The sequence below is a fragment of the Varanus komodoensis genome, unplaced genomic scaffold, assembly GCF_004798865.1.
Source record: "Varanus komodoensis strain SLA01 unplaced genomic scaffold, ASM479886v1 scaffold7_1, whole genome shotgun sequence".
Classification (NCBI taxonomy): Eukaryota; Metazoa; Chordata; class Lepidosauria; order Squamata; family Varanidae; genus Varanus; species Varanus komodoensis.
The window spans coordinates 3468352-3490556 of NW_025336479.1; the positions used below are offsets into that span (position 1 = coordinate 3468352).

At 45.3% G+C, this 22205-nt stretch overlaps 1 protein-coding gene across 10 annotated transcripts in view; it reads right to left on the reverse strand.

Moving 5' to 3' along the window:
- The window catches only part of MXRA7 (matrix remodeling associated 7), a 69820-nt gene that overhangs the window by 37616 nt on the left and 9999 nt on the right, over positions 1–22205 (reverse strand). For all 10 annotated transcript variants that reach the window (XR_006416986.1, XR_006416984.1, XR_006416983.1 and 7 more), the window contains exon 2: positions 593–653. Coding sequence is in view for 5 of the 10 variants with exons in the window: in XM_044453897.1 (XP_044309832.1) it covers positions 593–653 (61 nt within the window). In the remaining 5 variants the exon portion in view is untranslated. The remainder of the gene's footprint in view (positions 1–592; positions 654–22205) is intronic.

Below are 22205 nucleotides of genomic sequence, written 5' to 3' on the forward strand. Positions count from 1 at the left end.
GTAATACTCAAAGATGTATCTGAACTTCTATTTCAGTTTATAACAGTTAATTTTGGAAATGCTTTATATTTTTCAAAGAGCAAATAAAAAAGACAGAATGAAGGAACATTATCTGAATGAATGACTCTCCATCTGATTAGAAGAGTTAGTAATCCTAATGAGAACAATTAAAAATTAAGCAAAAACAAAATTAATTTACAGAGCTGAGAGTGCATCCAAAGTCCTAAAGATTAATTCACAGAGCACGAAAGGTTAATTTACAGAGCCTACTCCAAACTAACAACCTAAAATATTTTTTTTAAATTATGAAAATATTTGTATACCAAATATTCATGTGTGGAAAGAAAGAAAGAAAGAAAGAAAGAAAGAAAGAAAGAAAGAAAGAAAGAAAAGGCAAACAATTGAGAGCTGCTCCAGTGTGCTGTTTGTGCACTTTAGATACAATAAATAAGTAAGAATGCCTTTCTTCCTTTTCCAGTCTTACATTAACAACACTAAAAAGTGATGGCCTCCCGACTAGATTATGTTCTTTACATCAGTTGTGAAGGCTTTCAAATCTTTCCCTGCCCTCGTTAGGGATCCCAGGACTTACCATCTTCTGCTTCAGGTTCCTTCACCACTAGTTTTTCATTTTCTGATTCTTGATCTTCTTCCTGGAACAGAGGAATTAAACATTAAAACTGCTGGAAAGCTATTGGCAATAAGACTTCCCTACAAAATAAACCAAGCAATATGAGAAATCACAAGGGAATGATATCCATAATACCTCAAAAATAGAATTTTAGTTGGATCTCATGGAAAAGTACCCCGTATTATTAAATAAACCCTGAATTCAGATAAACTTTCCTCTCTGCTGCTCTTCTGCGTAACAGGAGCCCAGAGATACAATTTAAAAGCTTATTCATCTATAGAATCTAATTTAAACAAAGCCTGAAGGCACAGTTACTATTTCTCAAAGCAGGACAAGAGCAAAGGCTAGACATAAGATTTTTAGAAGTGATAAATTGTGTATGTGTGTTTTAAACATTTTAGCCCTGTATTTATGCACATGGAAACTAGAAAGTCTTTCACATTGCCTCTTAAATGGCTCTCTTCTGTAAGAGGACTACAAAACCTTGATTGGCTAGTGAGTGCATACAATTTGAAAATAACTCATGTGTCCATTTCCTATCATGAATAAGCCTCATGCACACATACATGCAATGCACACACAAATATCTTAAGAGAAGATGGGAGTTTGATTCTTTCCTGGTGGCAGCTTCTCTGCATTTTAAAAGGGGAAGTAGCAATTTCATATATGCAAGCACTACTGGAGTAAAGTGGAAAATGTCACTTGTAAGGAATGATGAATCTTAGACTTAACTTTCCGATTGTACACATTTGGACCCATTCCTTCCATCTTTGCCTATGCCCACATCCTTAAGAAAAAAAATTGATATTTACAGTAAAGTACCTCTGAGTGTATGCAGAGTGATTTCCCTTACCACTATGCAACTGTAGCATGATCCTATATTCTATAGCATAAAAGAGCATGGCTTCCTTCCAGGTCAGAAGGCAGGTGTTTCCATAAAGACCCGAGCCCTGCATGTCACTTTTTTAAAAATATGAACTTCCTGTGTCTCTTTTGACAAAGCACCACAAAAATTCTCCTGTTTTTTATTTTTTAAATTTAAACTGCCTGGGAATCTAGATGATCCACTCTAGCATGTTTCCTATTCCTGAATTAGGTGAGACATCATCCTTCTTTACCACTGAAACAACTCTGTCCATGGCATGTTGATCCCTTTGGTGTAACACTCATCACTTGGCCTCTGTGTGCTCTGCAGACCAAACAAGGAACTCGCTTGGCTGTGAAGGGAAGGGCTGCAGTGGGCGCAGCTCGGTGGCGTCACGCACAGAAAGTCCTGCGTTGCGCTTCCACCAGTTCCAAGCAGGGCTGGATGGGAAAGACCCCTGGCTGGAATGCTGGAGACACACTGCTCACCCAGGTAAATCTGCCTTCCCCAATGTGGCATCCTCCAGATGTGTTGGAATACAGCTCCCATTATCCCCAGCCAGCATAGCCAATGGCCATGTCCAACACTTCTGCAGGGTACCAGCTTGGGAAAGGCTGGTTGACAGCACTGAACTAGTCAGTGGAGAGCCAGTGTGGTGCGCTTAAGGATGCTGGACGGGGACTCAGGAGATCCAGGTTCTAGTCCCTGCTCAGCCATGAAACCCACTGGGCGGATTTAGGGCCAGTTATGGGCTCTCAGCCTAACCTGCCTCACGGGGTGTTGCTGTGAGGTCAAATCGACAGGAGAACCACCCTCTACCCTGCCTGGCTTCCTTATGAGGGGAGGAAAGGTAGGATACAAATGCAGTGCAGTACAATAATCTTCCTATGCATCTATCAAAAAACCCTAATGAAGGTGATACGCTGGTGCTCCTTCTCTCCCACTCTGAAGCACATTAAAAAATGTGCAGTCCTAGGCATGTTTTTAAGGGTGCAGTCCTAGGCATGTTGAAACAGAAAAAGCCCTATAACTTACAGCATACTCCAGTCAGACTCCCCACCCTCCTTAAACATGCAGAGAATTATGTCCTAAAATATTCAATGGCTGTTGGGGCAGATATTGTGAACAGCAAAGAGAGCCCAAGTATGGGTTACTGTAGTGGCATATTAATTCATTAAATAACTACATGCACACATGTGCATGAGGACACCAAACAGCATCCTAAACACCTGATCCTATCACTTTGGTTTTGAGCTGAGAAAAAGCAGGAATTCTCCAAATGTTTCCTTGCTCATCTTCTCATTACCATATTCTAGGGATAACCCATAAACCGCAGGCTAAGTGTACTGCAAGGCACTGTGTTGTCCCCCAGGTGACTCTGTCTGAGGTCTCATTAATTTTAATGGGTCCCCTTTGAGCAGGACCAATATTGAGAACAGCCACCCCACTTCCCTGGGCCTGCACAGGTGACCAGCGTGTCATCCCAGCATCCTGGACAACCGCACACACAGCCCAGTTCCACCGCTGCTGGTCTAAGGGTGTTTCCAGGCAAGGCTTTTTCCTGGAATTGCCTGGATTTTTTCTGGGATTCCTATTTCATTGTTTTCCTTTTGTAACTGTCCAGAGTTCTCTCACTGCTTTTTTTCACTTTTTTCTTCCTGGGGCAGGAGGGAAGGAGGAAAAGGCAAAGTAGCTTCGTAATGCCTTTTCATTGCTAGCGCTTGAAATCCTCCATTTGGAAGCATCTTCAATGTGTAAGAATCATTCGTGGAATGGCAAACCCCCATAAGAATCGATAATTTCCCATGTAGCCTAGGTGGGGAACTTCTTTCAGCCTGAAGGCAGGATTCAATTACACAGAAGCCCTCAGGGATGGCATCCCAGTGGTGGGTGGGGCCGAATGCAAAAGGGTCGGGCCCAAAATACAAAAAACTGCCCACATATTGTAAAGTTTTCTTATTGCCAATAATGCAGCCCTTGCAGGATGAGGCATTTCCTTCTTTCAGAATAAGGAAGAAATGGTGCAAGGCTAGGAAAGCGCCAGTGGGTTGGGAAAAGGGCTGTGGCTGCCTTTGAGGCACCTGAAGGGCTGGACTGGAACTGAAGGAGGGCCGGATTCGCTCTCCAGCCCTAAACTACCCCACCCATGCTGGTAAAGATGGTCCAGACACTTCAATTGGTTCAGAATAGAGCTGCCAGGTTATTAACAGGGACCAGCAGATACTCCCATATCACACCGGCCCTGTATTTTTTACACTGGCTGCCAGTTGAAGTCTGGGCCCAATTTAAGGTGTTGATAATGACCTATAAGGCCCTAAACAGGTTGGGTCCAGGATACCTGAAGGAATGCCTTCTTCCCTATGGGCCCTCCCTCCCCTTGAGATTGGAGGCAGAGGTCCTTCTCCCAGAGCCCTCTTTGAAGGAAATCGGGAGAAAGGCCTTTTCAGTGGTGGCACCCTGACTGTGAAACACACTCCCCAGGGAGGTTCATCTGGCACCATCATGTTATTCTTTTCGGTGTCAGGCGAAGACCTTTTTATTTTCCCGGTATTTAAACAATCAATTGGTTTTATCCTTGTTTTCATCATCATTCATTGGATGCAGTGTGTTGTTTATTGTTGTAGTTATGGTTTCTTTGTTCATTGGTTCTTCTTTGTAAGCCATCCAGAGAGTTTTAGTAATGGTACAGCATATATAAACTTTAGAGAGAGAGAGAGAGAGAGGGAGGGAGGGAGGGAGGGAGGGAGAATCTATACCACAAATGTAGCTGGAAAAGTCATTCTTCCCAAGAAACCTGGCAAGTACAACTGTTGGCCCTCTCTGCCCATCAAAGGCAGCTATGTGTGCATGCACACACTGGCTCACACTTACTTTTCCATTAGCACTCAGGTGCTGGAATGCATGACAAAGCACCAGGCAGCATACCACATCCCCTCGCTGTGCCTCCGCATCCCTGGAGAGGAGGGGAACAGCTAGTCAGCCTTCCAGTGGTGGGTGGGCCCGTCTCCTTCCCAGCCCTTCTCATTCCCCATGTTTGATTCAAAGGGACAGCACCTTCACAGCTGCTAACAATGGCTATATTTGTCGAGGGCGGTGTGTATGGAGGAAGAGCCAGGAAAAGCTGCCAGCCTCGATTAGGAGACGTAATCGAGGCAGAGAAGAAGGAAGGGGAGCTAACACAGACAGCAGGCCCATGCCTTTATTGGAATACAGGAGAAGGAAGGATGGCGGGGAGAAAGAGCAGGAGTGCTAGCTCTGCAGGAAAGGCCTTGGGAATTCAAAGAGCTGCTTGGTAGAAACCAGGAATTCGTTGTGTCACCCACAGGCCAGATCTGGGCAGGCAGCATCACCAGTGGGGAATGCGCATTATTCATCATCAGCTTTTTTGGGCACATCCAGCATTCCTGACTCACCAACCGGACATTCCCCCCTCCTCGCATTTCCACCTCACACACACACACACACACACACACACACACACACACACACACACACACAATCTATCTGAGTTCATGCTTCCAAAAATGGAAGCTCCTTTCACTTCTTCATTCATCTCTTTTGCAGCCCATATTTGGGGGAGAGGAAATGCAAGTAACCAGTAAGCTGGGTCTTTATGAATGCATCGTTCTGGGAAGAATGCCAGAGGCAAGATGGTTTGGCTCCTGCATAGTAAGGGATACACCAGACCAAAAGAAATGCTCCCTCCGTGCATGGAGGCTGTTACTATGATGTTTCTGCAGGAGCCTCTCAGTGTTTCACCCATCATTCAGATGATAGTCGTTTGCCTGTGCCCAGCCTGTAAGACAGCTTTCCCCAACCTGGTGTCATCCAGATGTGTTGGGCTACAACTCCTATCATCCCCAGTCAGCATGGCTACAAATTGTAAGCTAAGTATTTTTCCAAACAGTGGGTTGGATGCAATGTTAAAGGTAAAGGTTTCCCCTTGACGTTAAGTTCAGTCATGCCTGACTCTAGGGAGCGGTGCTCATCTCCGTTTCCTAGCCGAGGGAGCCAGCGTTTGTCCGCAGACAGTCTCCGTGCTCATGGGGCCGGCATGACTGAACACCGCTGTTGCCTTCCTGTTGCCGGCATGACTGAACACCGCTGTTATCTACTCGCATTTAGATGCTTTCAAACTGCAAGGATGCAATGTTAGTCTAAGTTAAACCCAATTAAGTCCAACATCTGGAGCACACTGTAGGGATTGGGCCAACGCCTCTTATCATACACCCTTCAAAGGCATTGACTCAGAACTGGAGGATGGGAGGGGAGGCCAGAAATGGAATTTGCAGCAGAAAAGCCACAGCCAGTGGACCTGGAGGTAAGCCAGGCTGTCGCTGAGAACTAGATAGTTTCAAGTTCAGTGAGAAATTCTAATGAGCCAGCTGAGACGGGTGGGGGTGAATCATAGTCCAATCAGAAGGCTGGATGGACTATGGTTAAGAGGATGGGCCAACTGAGAAGACACTCCAGGTGACTGGCCCGTAAGCTGCATGATCCACTGGAAGGAAAAGCCAGCTCTTGTTTGTTTGGAAGGAGCAGAGGTCAATATCATTAAGCTACATCTCTGATGTTGCTTGTGCCTTTTGTTGCTGAGTTCTGCAACACTCTTTTGTACTGCAAAGCCAGCCTAGCTGGTCAACCCAATAAAGACTGCTGCTAGAAAACCTCTTCTTCTGATCTGCATGGAAAGAGAGGGAGAAGGCCCACACAGGTCCAGCACGGGATGCAGAGGAAGGCTGGTGCAGAAGTGGCACTCCAGCCCAGCGTGCGATCCTTCCCAATCAAAATCAGGTAGAGCCGTGGCTTTGGGAAGTGTTCGGCAAGTGTGCCTGACCCCCCACTCACCTCCATAATTAAATGTCGTGGCACACAGAGGCTCCCTTGGAGTTATTCAGTCAAGCAGCTCCTCTGCAGGATGGAACAGCTGTTTCAAGGACGGGCAAAATGAGAGAACAGAAATGCCCGCTGGGGGAAATATAATTTTTAAAAAGATTCGACCCAGTTGGCAAGCAGCATGCAAAGCAGCAGCATCGCTGTTCGGTTTTTGTTTTTGTTTACCAGGTCATAGGCGATGGGCAGCCCTGGGCTTGTGCTCTCCCTGGCTTTGCTGACTGACCTTGACTCCAATGGCGAGGAGGCCATTTTCCTTTAGGGGAGAGGACAGTAGAAGCCTTCCTGCCTGCAGAAGAAAGGAGGCACAGATCTGGGACCATCTGGAGGCTTGCTGCATACATAGGAAGTTTGGACAGCTGCTGTAACGGACAAAGATCACTTTACTCGCAGCTTAATAAAGAGGCCTCCATACCCAGCTGCTGCCCAAAGTTCTGCATCCAGCTAGAACTGGAGCTTGTGGGTTTGCCCAGTCATTCTGTCTTCTCTGTCTGAGCCAGTTCCACTTTCTTAGCACCTCTCCACCAAACAGCACTGCTTTGCAGCCAAAGGTTTTCTCTGGCTCTCCACACAGACATCTGCACTTGGTGCATAACCTTCTCCTCCAAGGCTGCACAGTCAGAAACAGTCAAGTCAAGTCCAAGATCAAAAAGTTCCAGCAGTCAACATAATCTGTCATCTGCCGCATCCCCTGCCTTCACCTTAAGAAATGTTGCCTTGCAAACTCTTATTTTTATTTTTTTGGTCCTTTGAAAAGGCACTACTGAAACCAAATAGCATCAAGAAAGAAAACAGGGAGAAAAGAGGACACAGTCTGGCTGAATGCTGTCTACACAGAGTGCTAGAAACTCAGGATTTCAGGCAAATGTCTTTCCAAACCCTGCTGGCAGGGATCCTCATCTTTGAATCTTGAATGGTACAAGAAGCAGCTTCAGAGGAAAAAACCTTGTCAGTAGAGGCCCCATCCGTGGAATGCCCTTCACATGTGCCTGGCATGTTATCCATATGACGTAGGGAGACAATTCTACACGTGTTTAGACAGAAAAATGCCCCACAACTTCCAGCATGCCCAAACCAGCATAGGGTTGACTCTGAATTACTGTAAACGATCCCAGCGGCTTTTGCCAGCTTGGCAGCATACAGAATACATGAATGAATGAATACATGTTCAGTCCTGGAAACACCCAGGACTGAACATGGGACCTGCACACATGCACAGCAGGTGTTCCATCACAGCAAGGTGGCTGTGGGAGAGCCAATCAGCCCTTGCTGAGCAACCTCTGGTTCATACATGCATGTGAATGATGGCAAGAAGTCCCACACAGCCAAGACTTTCATGACTGCCAACGGGTAAATACACTGAGCATACTGAGTATATACACTGAGCATATTTCTTAGCGACTTTGTAGGATAAACATTCACATATCAAAGCTGGTGAGATGTAACAAGAACTAAACTCGAGGTTGGAAGCAGATGAACCAGGCTGCATGTGGCCTTGCAGGCGGAAATCTGTGATCCCCATATTTGGGCAGGCTGGGATTCTAAGAGAAGAACTTGGAGCACTGAACATAGGCCGCCCTTGCCTTTTGTTTCTGCAGGCAGACGCAAGTCATTCAGGTGGGTCTGAAAAAGGGATGCCAGAACAACAGTAGCCCCACTGTATGGCTTCTCCCTGCTGCTTATACTTAGCAGCTCTGTGGTCCGAGCCCAGCTCCATCTGTTTGTGATTTTCTCCTGGGGTTGCGTTACAGTGAGTCATAGATACTGCTACTGAATGCCAACTGGACCTGTTTGAGCAGCCAACAGCAGATATTAGAGATGATCTGCTTCAATCCATCTATCGCCCCCTAGCAATTCTTCTAATTAGTTTAATCCAAAGTCATACATGGTGTTTATTTACTGAGGCATCCCAACACAATGACTATGAGCTTTGCAAGGGATCAGCTGCTAACTCAAACCCAAGATGCTTGCAGGAGCTTAGCTCCTTGGAAATTAAGTTATAATCAGCAAAGTATGTTTTGCAAGTGGTAAAAAAAATTAAGATTAGAATGTACAAATACGGCATTAAATGAAACCAGTGTGGGGTGGTGCTTGTTATCATCATTGAGTGCAGTAGCCTGATAACCATTTTCCCGTTTTTCCTTTGCTTTTAGCTTCAGCAAGAGATTTAGGATTCTGTGTGAGGGGAACCTTAATGCCCCAGAGGAAAGAGATTTCTGAGTGAGGAGGGAGAAACCAGTCTCTGCCTGTTTTGGACACTTTCAACTGTTGACAGTTATGCTCCTAGGAGCATGACAGGGCAGACTGCTGAAACATTCAGGGGAGGGAGACATGCAGCATGGGATGCCATCACCTGACAAAGACTTAATGTATTTCAACAGAGAAAAAACCTCAAGCAGGGCCTAAGATCAGTCTCCCAAAAAACCTAGGAAGAAAACGATTTCAATGTCTCTACACCAATGCCCAGAATACAGAAACAAACAACATGAACTTGTGTTCATAGTACATGAGAGCAATTACAATCTTATAGGAATAACTGAAACTTGGTGGAATGACTCACATGACTGGAACTCTACAACTGATGGATGCAACCTGTTCAAGAAAAACAGGAAGGACAAAAAAGGAGGTGGAATCACACTATATGTAAGAGACACATATATCTGCACGGAAATACGAGAAGGGGAACTCAGTAGCCCCAATGAAAGCATCTGGCTTAATTTAAAGGGAGTGAAAAATAAGAAAAAACATAGTTATTGGCATCTATTACCCACCACCCAGTCAAAAAGAGGACAAGGATGCAACCTTCAAAAAGCCACTTGCCAATGTTTCCGGGAAGACTTCACTTTCCCTGGGAGACAATTTCTGCCAAACATGGTCCATCCAAGAGATCCTGATATGCATTGCCAACAACTTCCTCAAGCAGAGGGTAAAGGAAGGAATGAGAGGAGCAGGTATCCTCGATTTAATACTAACAGAGATGAGCTAGTGGGCAAAGTAGCAGCCATGGGAACCCTGAGGGGAAGTGGCTGTGCGATCCTTGAACTCTCAATTATAAAAGAGACTGGCTAATTGCAGCCAAACACATACCCTGGACTTCAAGAAATCCAACTTCAATGAACTCAAAACAATGATAAGCAAGGTGCCATGGCAACTCAAAGGAAAAGGAGTCCAAGAGGGATGGAAAATCTTGAAAAAGAAGATTCTCCAAGCACAACTACAAGCTGTTCCTACAAGAAAAAGTGTTGAAGACAACAGAGGAAGCCCACATGACACCACAAAAAGTTAAGTGACAACCTGAAAGAAAAGAAGAACATGCACAAGAGGTAGAAGCAAGGCCAGGCCACAAGGAAAGAATATAAACACATAGCAAGGAATTGCAGGGATGGCATCAAGAAGGTTAAGCAGGAATGAAGTGAGAATAGCAAGGGAGGCTAAGAACAAGAAAGCCTTCTTCAAATAAATTCAAAACAAAAGACATGAGAAAGAGAAGTGTGTCCAGCTCCTTAAAGTAGATGACAGAGTGACAATAAACAAGGAAAAGGTGGAGGTGCTTAATTCCTACTTCACCTCAGTCTTCTCTCACAAGAAAATCTACAACGAAGAGGAAGTACAAGCTGAAAGTGAGAGATGGCAGCCCAAGACTGACAGACAAATGGTCAAAGAACATCTAGATGAAATAAACACATTCAAATCTCCAGGACCCAATGAACTCCATCCCAGAATCATAAAAGAGCTAGTGGAGGAACTCTCAGAACCACTGGCTATTATCTTCGATAAATCTTGGAAAAGAGAAGTGCAAGATGACTGGAGAAAAGCAAATGTTGTTCCCTTTTTCAAAAAATGGGGAAAAAGACAAACCTGGGAACTACAGACCAGTTAGACTGACATCAATCCTTGGAAAAAATTCTGGAGCAAATTATTACAAACTCAGTCAGCAAGCACCTCAAAGAAAATGCAGTGATTAATAAAAGCCAGCATGGATTTATCAAAAATAAATTTTGTCAGACTAATTTAATCTCATTTTTTTGACTGGGTAACCTCCCAAATGGATAGAGGGAACCTTGACTTTACCAAAGCTTTCAGTATAGTACCCTATCACATTCTGATAAGTGAATTAGCAAAAAGAGGACTAGATAGTAAAACTATTAGGTAGATCCAACACTGGCTGCTCAACTGGACACAGAGTGCTCATCAATGGCACCTTCTCAAACTGGATGGAGGTAACTAGTGGGGTGCCACAGGGTTCAGTCCTAAGACCAGTGCTCATCAACCTCTGTATTAATGATTTAGATGAGGAAGTACAAGGAAACATACTCATACTGCAGACAATACAAAACTGGGTGGAATCACTAACACCCTAGAAGCCTGGATAAAGATCCAGGGCAATCTTGATAAAATTGAATCTCATTCTTTGCTTTCAGCCCAGTGTTTAATAGGAACAAGTGCCAAGTTCTGCACCTAGGAAAAAGAATCCAAACACACAGATACAAGATGGGGAATATGTGGCTCAACGGAACTGAAAAAGAAGACAACATCGGAGAACAGGCTAAATATGAACCAACAATGCAATGCAGCTGCAAAAAGGGCAAATGCTATGTTGGGATGCATTAATAGAAGTGTTACTTCCACATCATGAGAAGTAGTCATTCCCCTATTCTCCCCACTAGTCAGACCTCATCTGGAATACTGTGTCTAGTTCTGGGCACCAAGATTTAGGAAAGATGCATAAAAGAGTCCAGAGAAGGGCAACAAAATTGATCCAAGGTTTGGAAACACTATCCTATGAGGAGACACTGAGAGAACTGGGCATGTTGAGAAGAGAAGACGGAGGGGAGACATGATATCCCTCTATAAGTACCTCAAAGGCTGCCACAAAAAGGAAGGTCAAGATCTCTTCTCGCTGATACCAGAGTGTAGGACATAGAATAATCAACTCAAGTTGTGACAACCTGGATTCCGAGTGGATATCAGGAAAAATTTCCTCACAGTCAGAGCAATATGACAGTGGACCAGTTGTCAAGAGAGGTCATGGACTCTCCCACACTAGAGACATTCAAGGTGAAACTGGACAGCCATCTGAGTGGGATGGTATATATTGATGTTCTGCAGGAGAAGGAACTTGGGCCCAATGGCCTTCATGGCCCATTCCAACTCTACTATTATATGATTCTATGAATGGTGGGCAGAAGTCCTCATCTTAGCTTACCTGGTGCATCTGACAATGTGACCCAAGCTATTTTCTTGCCTGAGGGTAAGAACTAGATGGTCTTCTACCCCCACCCCATTCCATCGACAGAAGCCCACTGAAATGACTTCTGAATATTTAGTCTGCTGTCCAGCGTTGTCTTCTTCTTCAGTTGCCCATGATCTCTCTAGGCAACTGGTTCCTGCTGTCAGCAGTGGCGATGGGACTGCATCCTTCCCCTCTTAAGAGGGCAGTAAGCTTGGGGCAATCAGAGACGGTTGCCAAGGAAAGGAGAACAGCCAAGGGGCTGCTTCTGCCATTCCCTCCATACCAACCAGCATCTGTTGTCTGAGACAACCACCTCCTTCTGCCTTATTCTGCCAGCCTAAAGTGCACCTTTCCCCTCAAATTGGACTGTAATCTTTTTAAAAGTGTATTTCCAGACAGAAAGAACCATGACATCACTGTTCCTTATCTCCTGCAGGCTCCATCCCCCTTACCCCCACAACAGGCACAGTTGAGCAACAACCACTAACATTGCCAGATGCCCTTTGCAGAAGGAAAATAAGAAGCAAAGCCAGCCAGCCCTGCCAGATGCTTTGTTATGGTGGTTACACTTTAAAACAGAAGCTGCTATGCCAAGCTCAAAGAATCGGGGAGGTGGGGGAAGGAATCTGTGTGATCTTTCAATCCCCAGTCAAAAGCGGAGCACAAAGGGAACACCCGGCTTTGAAAAGGGTGTTGAAGACTGTAGCATCACTTGGAAAAGAACTCTTGGCTACCTTGCAGGAGTGTGTAACATGTTGCCATTTATGGCTCTGCTTTTCTGGCCCAAGCCTGATGCAAGAGACTGCAAGAGGAAAAGGGAAAGAACAAAGTCTGGAATAAAAGGCACGCTCCATGAGTGTGGCTGAAGAGACGATGACATCACACCCTGTTCCCTTTCACCCTAATCCTGCATCAAGATCTCTTCAGCATTGTATATCGTATTGAAGGAAACAGCTGCTGAGACAAACACCTTCCCAGACTGTTGGAATAATCACTCTTAATCAAGCTGAGCATTGAGGAGCCCGTGCTGGGTGTGCCCGAGAAGGGACTGGGTCTCTGCTTGCCTAGCACAGCCTCAAGAAGCACAGCAGCTACTGAGGTGCAAGGTTCGGGCAGCCTCCTCCAACCTGGGGCCCTCCAGGTACATTGAACTGCAACTCCTATAATATGCAGCTCTTGGCCCTGCTAGCTGGGCATTATGGCATTTGCTGGCACCAGGTTGGGGGAGGCTGTGAATGTGGGGAGGAGCGAGAGCCATTGAACTCCCGTGTCTGTGCATATTGCACCCCATGCGCAAAGGGAGAGGAGCTAGATGTCCCTCTTTGTTTTCTGACCACCGCAGGACATGGGCAAACAGATACAGAGGCGTCCAAAGCTCTGGTACCTTTTAACCATGGGATAAAATGGAGAGCAGAAGGAGCAGAGTTTTGTAAGCTGCCTTAGATTCCTTGCTAGGGAAAAAAGGTGGAATATAAATATAATAAATCATATTAAAATAAATGACACAAGTATAATGGACAGTGGGAGCTTGGCACTCTTGCACACAAGAGAAAGCGTCTCCTAACCTTTTCCTCTCCCACACAGCTCGTCTGAGACACAGGCAGAGCCCGTTCTTTCATGGTATCTCATCGCCTTCATTGGCTTTCTTGAGAGGTTTATAGGGTGTGTAGATAAATGGGTATATAAAAAGCTGTATTTTGAATCAAATAAAATTTGAGAAAAGACAAGAGAGAGAGATAGGATGGATGGGTATGTGGGCCTGGCATTGCCAGTCTCTGCATTAGGCTGTTCCAGAGACAGGGGAAGGCAGGGCTCCTGAACCTTCCATAATTGTGTAGAAGAAAGCATTTTGACCACTTTTAGCTGCTAGTTGTCCTGGAAAGGCCTTTAGGGTTGAAGAATGGAGCTGAAATGCCCACAAACAAGCATTGTCTGTTAGTATAAGGTCAGTGCTACTGCAAGGACAGCTCTGCTGCTTGGCCCCTGGCTATCTCAGTCTTGCTGTCAGCACACAACCCTTTTGTTGCTTTCAGACTTTAACCTTTCCCTGCATGACAAGCTCTGGCTGGGTGCTCCCGCTGCTGCTCCCTGAAGCTAGAAAGACTTCTTTTGCTGTACCGTGGAGATCATCAAGCCCCCAGTCTTAGTAAGACAGGACAGGGCCACTAACTAAACCTGTCTCCTCTTCCCCTTCTCCTTAAGTTCAGCTGAACTTGGAGCCCAAATGTCCACAACAACTGATCAGCACCAGGAGTGGAATGAGGTTGTCTTTTATCACCACTGGGTTGGATCTTGAGTCAGTCACCCTTCGAACAGATCCTTCGATATCAGTTTAAGGGACTTCTGTAACTTTAGCCCCATTGCGTTCAGGGTGTCTACTCCAAGGATGGTTAAACTGGGATGCAACTCTGCTTTACAGAGGTTGGTCTGAAAAAGTCTTTTCTCTTTGGTATGACTCATGCTGCAAAACTGTCTTTTCAAGATTGGGCCTACTTTTGACCAATAATCCATATCATGAAAAAGTCCTCAAAGGCCATCCTATTCCAGAGCACATTGGTGGGTGAAAAGAGCTTGAGACATCAGCATCCTCTGTTCCTCAGCATTTCCTGCAATCCAGCAGATGGAGAGCTGGACTGATATGAACCTGGGTGCATAGCCCTGCTTTCTCAAGGGTAGTTGAAAACCTTCTATATCTCAAGTTTAACCCTTCATCTGTAAAATGGGAATAATTAGGACTTCTTTCACAGTAAAGTTGTGCAGATGAATGCGATGATAAAGTGTGTTCTGTAAATATGAGTTTCCCTTAAAACAGAGGTCCTCACACTTTTTAAAAAGGGGGCCAGTTCACTGTCCCTCAGACTGTTGGGGGGCCAGACGATAGTTTGAAAAGAATATGAATGAATTCCAATGCACACTGCACATATCTTATTTGTAGTGTAAAAAACCAGGAAAAAACAATACAATATTTAAAATGAAGAACAATTTTAATCAACATAAACTTATTAGTATTTCAATGGGAAGCATGGGCCTACTTTTGGCTAATGAGATGGTCAATGTCCAGTTCCATATTTGCTCCTCTCTTCTGTATTCTCGCTCCTCTCTTCTGTATTCAGAGCCAAAGCATACGTGCAATAGAGGGAAGAGCCGGCGCATGCACAATTCACGCTGGCAAGACCAGTACAGCAGCAGGAGCTAGCCAGAGCTAGCAGAGGGAGCCAGCGCACACACAGTTGAAGGGGGCTGTCACAATTTGGTGCATGCACTGGCTCTCTGCTAGTCTCCAAAACTGAAAGAGTTTCGGAGTGCGCCTACACTGGCTCAGAGCTTTTGGACTGTTCAGAGATTGTTTTCTCCGAACAAGTCTGAAAGCTCTGAGGCAGGCCGGGTAAACAACCTTGGAGGGCCACATCTGGCCTGCAGGCTGTATTTTGAGGACCCCTGCCTTAAAAGTATGGGCTACAACTGTAGGGCACCTGTAATGATTTAGCAATGTTGCTGTACTTTTAGAAGAGGCTTCTCCCACAAACACACTTTTTTCTCCAATCCAGCAAATTATATCAACACGGATTTTTAAAGACAAGGTGAAGGCCACCGGGGGGGGGGGGGCAGTCACCTGCAGCTACCCCTTGGTGCCAACTTCCCTAGGTAGATAATTAGAGCTAACCCTAGACATATTCTTTGCTAGCAGGCATGTAGCTACTCTGATCTGCTATTTATTCCCCTTCTCTGTTTGTCTTTGCCCTGTATGTAGAAAAAAGGAAGGCGCTGACAAAGGGCTCCGAGCACCACCCAGTTCCCAGTGGGATTCTTTGCTAGGTTGATTTGCGTCTGCTGTTTTTAACAACACTTCTAAACTAGCTCATTAATACCAGACTTCCAACTGCATTTGCCTGATGACATACAATGACATTTTGCTAAGGCATTATTATGAATACATTTCAGCGAAGCATAGAAACCGTGGGAATTGCTGTTTGCAATGGTAACAGCACAGGACTGGGAATCCAAAGCAAACTATCTTAGACTCAGTGTTTGTTTGTGACTGGAGCGCATCTTTGAGTATGTCATGCCAATTTTGCTGGCTGCTATTAGTTGTAAATAAAAACAGTGCTTCTCCCATGCTGCACTGGCATGCATACTTTGCATAGTTTAATTGCTGTTCATTTTTTAAAAGAGAGAATTCTGTCACTTGCTTTCCTTATGCAATGTTCATGCCAGCAGTTCATCAGAAAACATTAAAAATAACCACCCCACAAATCCCCATTTAACAGATTACTACTCGCCTGCATTAAAAAAAACAAAAGATGGGAAAGCCACTATTTCCTAGCCCAAATTACCTCAGAGGGTTTGCTAACAAGATCAAATCTCACGAACCAGGTAAATGCAAATCCAACTGCATTGCACTGGGTTCCAAAGCCTGGCCGGCCGGTGCATAATGGAGTCTCCTTGCAGGAGGTAAGCAGCAGTGAATGCCTGGGTGAGAGGCTGCATGGAAACCCCAGGTATGCCATCTTGAGTTCTGTGAGGGCTAGAAGGCAGGCTATACCTGTCATAAATAATAAGCTACTTAGAGGAAGGGTGTGCAACTACAATGATAAATAAGATTAATCTCTGGTTCCATTTATTAGTACTTCTACTTAGTGCTCACTCTGAATTTGTGAGGGCCCTTGGGCAAGACACCCTCCATGGGCCCTTTCCTCAGTGAGTCTGCCTTCCAGTTGTCATCAGCTGCTCCTCCTCTTCCTCATCCTTGCCGCCACTTGCTTGTTTGCTAGACAGAGTGAGCAAAGTGGCAGTGCCCTCTCCGCCTCACTTCCACCATTGACTGGGCCGGAGGGAGAGGCAGAGTAGCAAACAGGTTGCCATGGTGAAAAGGCAGAACAACTCCAGGTGGCTTTGGTCAGTGGGCCGCTCCTGGGATGTGGATCCTTGGCAGGTGCCCGACTAGGTGTACCCTTGATGCCATCTTGCTTCTACAAGGAACACTGTAAATAGCAACCTCACAGGCCCACAGACTCTGTTATCCCAATTTCCCTCACAGGGTTGTGGATCAAGTGAAGCATGGAAGCATTTTGGAATTCTAGAATGATTGCTGTATCCTCCTTCCATTGGTGAGTGGGCTCATTCCCACTGAGAGAGACCTCCAATCCAGAGGACCATTTCCACCAGTGAAATGGGGACAGAATCGATCATTAATTCATTCTACCCTTGCAATCCCTTATGGTTTGGGGAGTTGGAGTCACTCTGGAACAGAGAGGGGGTACCAGGGACTACAGAGGGAGAGGGAAATGGGCAAAGTCCCCTCCCTTTCTGCTGGCAGAAGCATTGTCAGTGGAACTTCTGGGGAATTTATTAATTTATTTATAGCATTTTTATGCCACCCCCATCACAGAAAGCCTCGGGGCGGCTTACAAAAAAAGATAAACAACATAAGATAGAATAACATTAGAATAACAGGGAATGCTCCTGCAGGTGCAAAAGGACTGGATCTAAACCACATGGGTTGGATTTAGCTTCCCATGGCATTAAGTTTTAAACTTGAGGTTGTATCCAGTATTAATCTAGCTTAAGCCCCATTCACGTTAATGAGTCTGCTCTGAGTAGGACCAAGACTGGATACAACCCTTTGAGGCAAGTTGCTTTTTCTGCTCAATGAGAGAAACTACAACATTCCTTGAAGGTGGCTGCCCAGTCTCGGCTCACACGTCTTCTTCAAAGGAGACCCCACTGCCTCCCAAGACTGCCTGTTCTGCTGTCAAACAGTATTTACCATTGGAAAGTTTCTCCTGGTGTTTAGCCCTGATCTGCTTCCTTGAATTGTTCACACATTTGTTCTAGTCCCACCCTTCAGAACTACCAAAAACCAATCTGTGCCATCTTCTACTCAATAGTTCTTCAGCTATTTGAAGGCGGTTATTGTGAGCCTGTTGTTGGATAGCTCAGCTGAAAGAGACTGAATGCTAACTGAATTCTGGGAAGAATCAGAATCAAACATCCCATGCTCTTTAGGATTGTGTTGTTGTCCTTTCCCACCAGTTCAAGGCCTGAGGACATAGTAAAGGAACAGGCAGAGGTTTTTTTCAAAAAGACGGTATGGAAGCTTTCTCCACCACAGTGTCATAAGGACACAAGAAAAGCCGGGCTAGATCAGACTAAGGGTCCTTCTAATCCATCAGTCTGTTCACAACAGTGGCAAAACAAGCATGGTGTGATGCTAACCCTGGGACGATGGTCAAACCAGTCTAACTGTATGGCTTTCCCATTTGTGTGATGGTGTCTCTTGACAGGAAGACACAAAGGCTGGTTTGGTAGAGCTGACAGACAAGAGGTAGAAGAGAAACATGACATGTTAAATACTGCCACAGAATCAGTGAGACAGACAGACCCAAACAAACTAATCCTGTGTACATAATGTACTCTAAAGGGGATAATATAGTCCTAAAAGCTTGTTCTATCAATTGACTTCTTCTTTGGGAAATGCCTATGGGAAGATGCTGCTTGCATTTGTCAGTAATGTCAGGTATCACACTAGAAAAGATAAACCAGCAGAACAAGTTTGCCATGTTCCTGACCCCCAAAATAGAATGGAATGTAGCCTATTAAAGCCCTTCTAATTGGGCTCACTGTGATGACATCTGTCCCAGCAGCTCTAACAAAAGATAGAGTTTCTGCATATGGACTGAGTGTATAGCTTTATGATCTGAGATACTGTAGAGTAGAGAAATCACTGGGTTTAGTCTCCCTTTTTGTGAGAGGTTTAAAAATAAGTTTTTGATCACCTTTCAAAGGGATTCAAGAGCTAGAAAGATTCAAGAGCTACCCAGTACACGGTGAAAGAAAAAAACAAGAAGTTATGCCCTGTGGATCATTATTTGCCAATAACCACTAAGATGACAATAATTTGTTGTTAGCCTAGAATGCCCATGTGTGCTCTTTTATTTTTGAACTGAACTTTGACCGGAGAACCCTTTGAACAGAAGACAGTCCTCTCTGGCAAAACTTAATGTTTCATTTTTCTTTTCTATCTCTTGTCTGTCAAGTCTACCAGAAAGGCCCTTGTGTCTTCCTGTCAAGAGGCCCTGAAGTTGCCCATCAGCAGTTAAATATACTTGGACGGGAGACCCATGCAAGGCACACAGGTCACCTGGTCACAGCCTATCATACTGTGATGCAAGGTACTGCATTCCTATTTAACTCACAGCAACTGATTTCTAAATTTGCATCTATGCAGATCAGATAGCATACAGATCTTTTTATGCAAATTGCTATTTTCTTTTGTCCTCTCTTTTGGTCCTTTATAAATGGCCACCCTATGTTAGCTTTCTCTAACAGCGCCCGGATTCATTGCACATATATTGTTTTGGATTTGGAGAGGTTCCTGTATATTTACGGGACAATATGGGATGTTTAAAGACAAATTCTCCGAGCACGACAGTAAGCCTCTGCCAGCAGTATATTAAGCTAAAATAAAGCCTGTGTGATGCTTGTGTTTTTAAACAAAAGAAAACAACAGACATGCATGAAATAATTGCTCAGTCCTTAACTGAACTTCTAGGTTCCATTCAGATGCTCAGTAATCTCACCTTCAGCCTTCTCCCTTCTCATCCCTTCTTCTTAAAGCCAAAGCATAATCCTTATCTCTCCTCCCACCAAGGAGGAAAGATCAGGAATCTTTCCCTTTATATAAATGCCAGTGTGGTGATTGCATCCTGAAATTAAAAACTGTTTAGAAACTAGGACCACCAAGACCCCACCCATAAGAAGAGTGTGTTTAAAAATAACGATCATGATGGACTATCTGGCCGCTCTTCTGATCACAACTGCTGCCTCCCCGGTCCTGAGAAACTCCTGCAGAGGCAGCTGGGATAACATCCATCTTCTGCCCATTAATCAGGACCTTGTCTGAAAAGCAAGGCATGACTTCGGAGGCAGCTGACTGCAGGGGGGAAGTGCCAGTATACTGCGTGAATAAGACCACTGTTGTCTAGCACAATTCATTTTCCACATGGCTGTGCCTGTCAGGGGTGGTCCCTGCTCTGAGGAACTAAGACTGCTGCCCTGTGATCTTGACTTCTTTGCTTGCCTGGTGACAGGCACGCTCTCCCAGACCCCCCACCCCCTTTTAATTAACCCTCCACAAGGCAGGAAGAGTAGCTAAGGCTCAAGTCACAGCCCCACCTACCTCACCAGATCCATGCTGCCTGCAGACTCAAATGGTTGTGTGAACTGCCTCCAGAGAAATACAGAAATACATATGGGCAAGATGGCATCAAGTGAAGAGACCACGGGGTCTGTCTGAAGGCACTTTCACATGTGCAAGTGATTGCTGAAGGGTGAACGGCCCATGTGTGAACTGGCCTAAGCAACGCTCAGCAGTCATTTTATAATAATTTCTGGTTTCTGGTTTCCATGGACCTCAACAAACAACAGCGCAATCCACAAGGCTTGGACACAGCACAGTGTCATGGTTTGGATAAATAAGGGATGGAACATTGAAGGAAAATGGAAAATGGCATTAGCAAGGATGTTGCAGTGCCAAATAGGCCATTCTGTTCCGAGCTGGTGCTCTCCAGATGTGGCGGGAATAAAACTCCCACAATTGCCAGGCAGTCTCCAAAACTCCCATTATACTCCAGCCAACAGGCTGCTGGCTGAAGATAATGGGAAATGATCCCCTCCGTATGTGGTGGAACAACAAGCCAAGAAAGGTCCCAACAGAACTGAAGCTTTTTCTAATGCAGATCATTAGGAAGACAATGTGATAGATTAAGCAAATAGGGTACCTTTATTGTTCTCCTTTGTTTTCCCACATACATTCTGTGAGCTATTTAAGTTCAGCTTGGTTCCTCCAAATGTTTGGTCTGGTCTTTGACCATTGTCTGTGTTAGTTTGGGATGATGGGAATTCTAGGCCAAAACCTGTGATGGCCGAAGAAGGCTTGGTTTAGAATAGCCTCCCTAAATTGGAGCCCCCCAGATGAGTTGGACTACAACTCCTTTCATCCCCACTAGGAGGGCCACTGTGACTGAACTGGGACAAGGATTTACCAAAATCTGGCAATCTTCCTATTCGGTTCTCTTAAGCCATCGTGCCTCCCCAACTGAACCACGCCATGCATATGCAGAAACCCCTTGTCCACACGGGCTGACAGTCTCTGCCTGTGTCAGATCCTGGAGGCCTCCATAAACACCTATCAAAGTCCAGGCTATTCCGGACACCATCTTGGCTCTTGGAATGGCAATTCTAGAATCGAAGAGGATTTTGGAAACAATGCCAGATATTCAGGAGAAATTCCAGTAAAATATTTCAGGCCACTCCTCTTATTTATTTTCACTTTGAGCTTAGTGGTTCTTTTCCCTCCTCTCTCCCCCTCTCCTGCTCCCAAGAGAGTAAACAAAATGGCTTCACCTTTGTTTTATTGCTTTTGGGATATTCAGAAGCACAGGGCACATGGAGTCACCGCCAACTGGCCATCCATCCCCCTCTGTCAGACGGTGCAGGGAGAATACGCATTGCAATAGCGACTGTGGTCATGGGATTGGGAAGCAGCAGTCCAAGGTGTTTGATGAGCTGCTCTCATCTCTGTGTTCACACTTAGTTGCTGCTCAGACTTCCAAATCAGTTCAGAGAATGCTTCATCGGTATTTCCCATGGCTAGCAATAGTGCATTCAGAGTGCTCAAATGTTTCGCACCATCATCTGAATCTTATCTACAAGGAAGGCTGGAATGACTTGCTGTGGTAAATTCATGCACATGTACGCAGATTAATGTTTGTCCGTTATCTAGTGCTTAAAAACCAGACAGACCAAGCCAAAAACCCGCAAGGCTCCTCAAGACTGCTCCTCTGAGTTTGGATGCAGAAACATGTTCTGCAGGTGCTCCCTTGCTCCAGCCCTCTGCCCTTCCTCTTTGTTTCGAAAAAGACAGTCTTCCCAGTTGACATCTTTCATTCCTAAATAAGGACATTCAAAGGCGCCACTGCACTGCGTCTGCTGCGCGGAGAGAGAAGCCTACGAGGGCCGATGCATTTGTGATTGAAGACGAGGGACAAGCTTTGCTAATAACGCTAGGCGCAGTGCTGTGGTAGCAACATTCTAGGTCACCAGATGGCCTCTTGCAGCCAAGGTCTAGTGGCTCAGCTACTGGACTGGGACTCTCGGGAAGCTGCTTGTTCTGCAGGGAATCTTTTTCCTGAAAAACCCACACATGCACTGCAAGCTCAGCTTGATAAACTCCAAATGGAAATAACAGGATAAAATCTTCGTGTCTTCAAGCTGGATGGTTTGAAAGCACAGTGAACCAGGGTTTTAGGGCTAGGACTTGTGCAGCCTTGGTGTCCTCCACTGTGCTGACTGGGACTGCAGAGAGGCAGTCCAACGCTGGTGCTTGGAGGAAATGAGGTTGGGGAAGGCAGGACTGGAACGGAAAAGGGTTGGTTTCTGTGTGAATGCAGGTAAGAGCACCTGAGCTGAGGTGTGAGGAAAGCTTTTTCTCCATTTCTAGTAGTTCTTGTCATCATGCCCATCACTGTCCGGAGAGATTCTGCCGCCTTTAGCAAAGGACAAAAGGTGCCCTCTCATTTCAT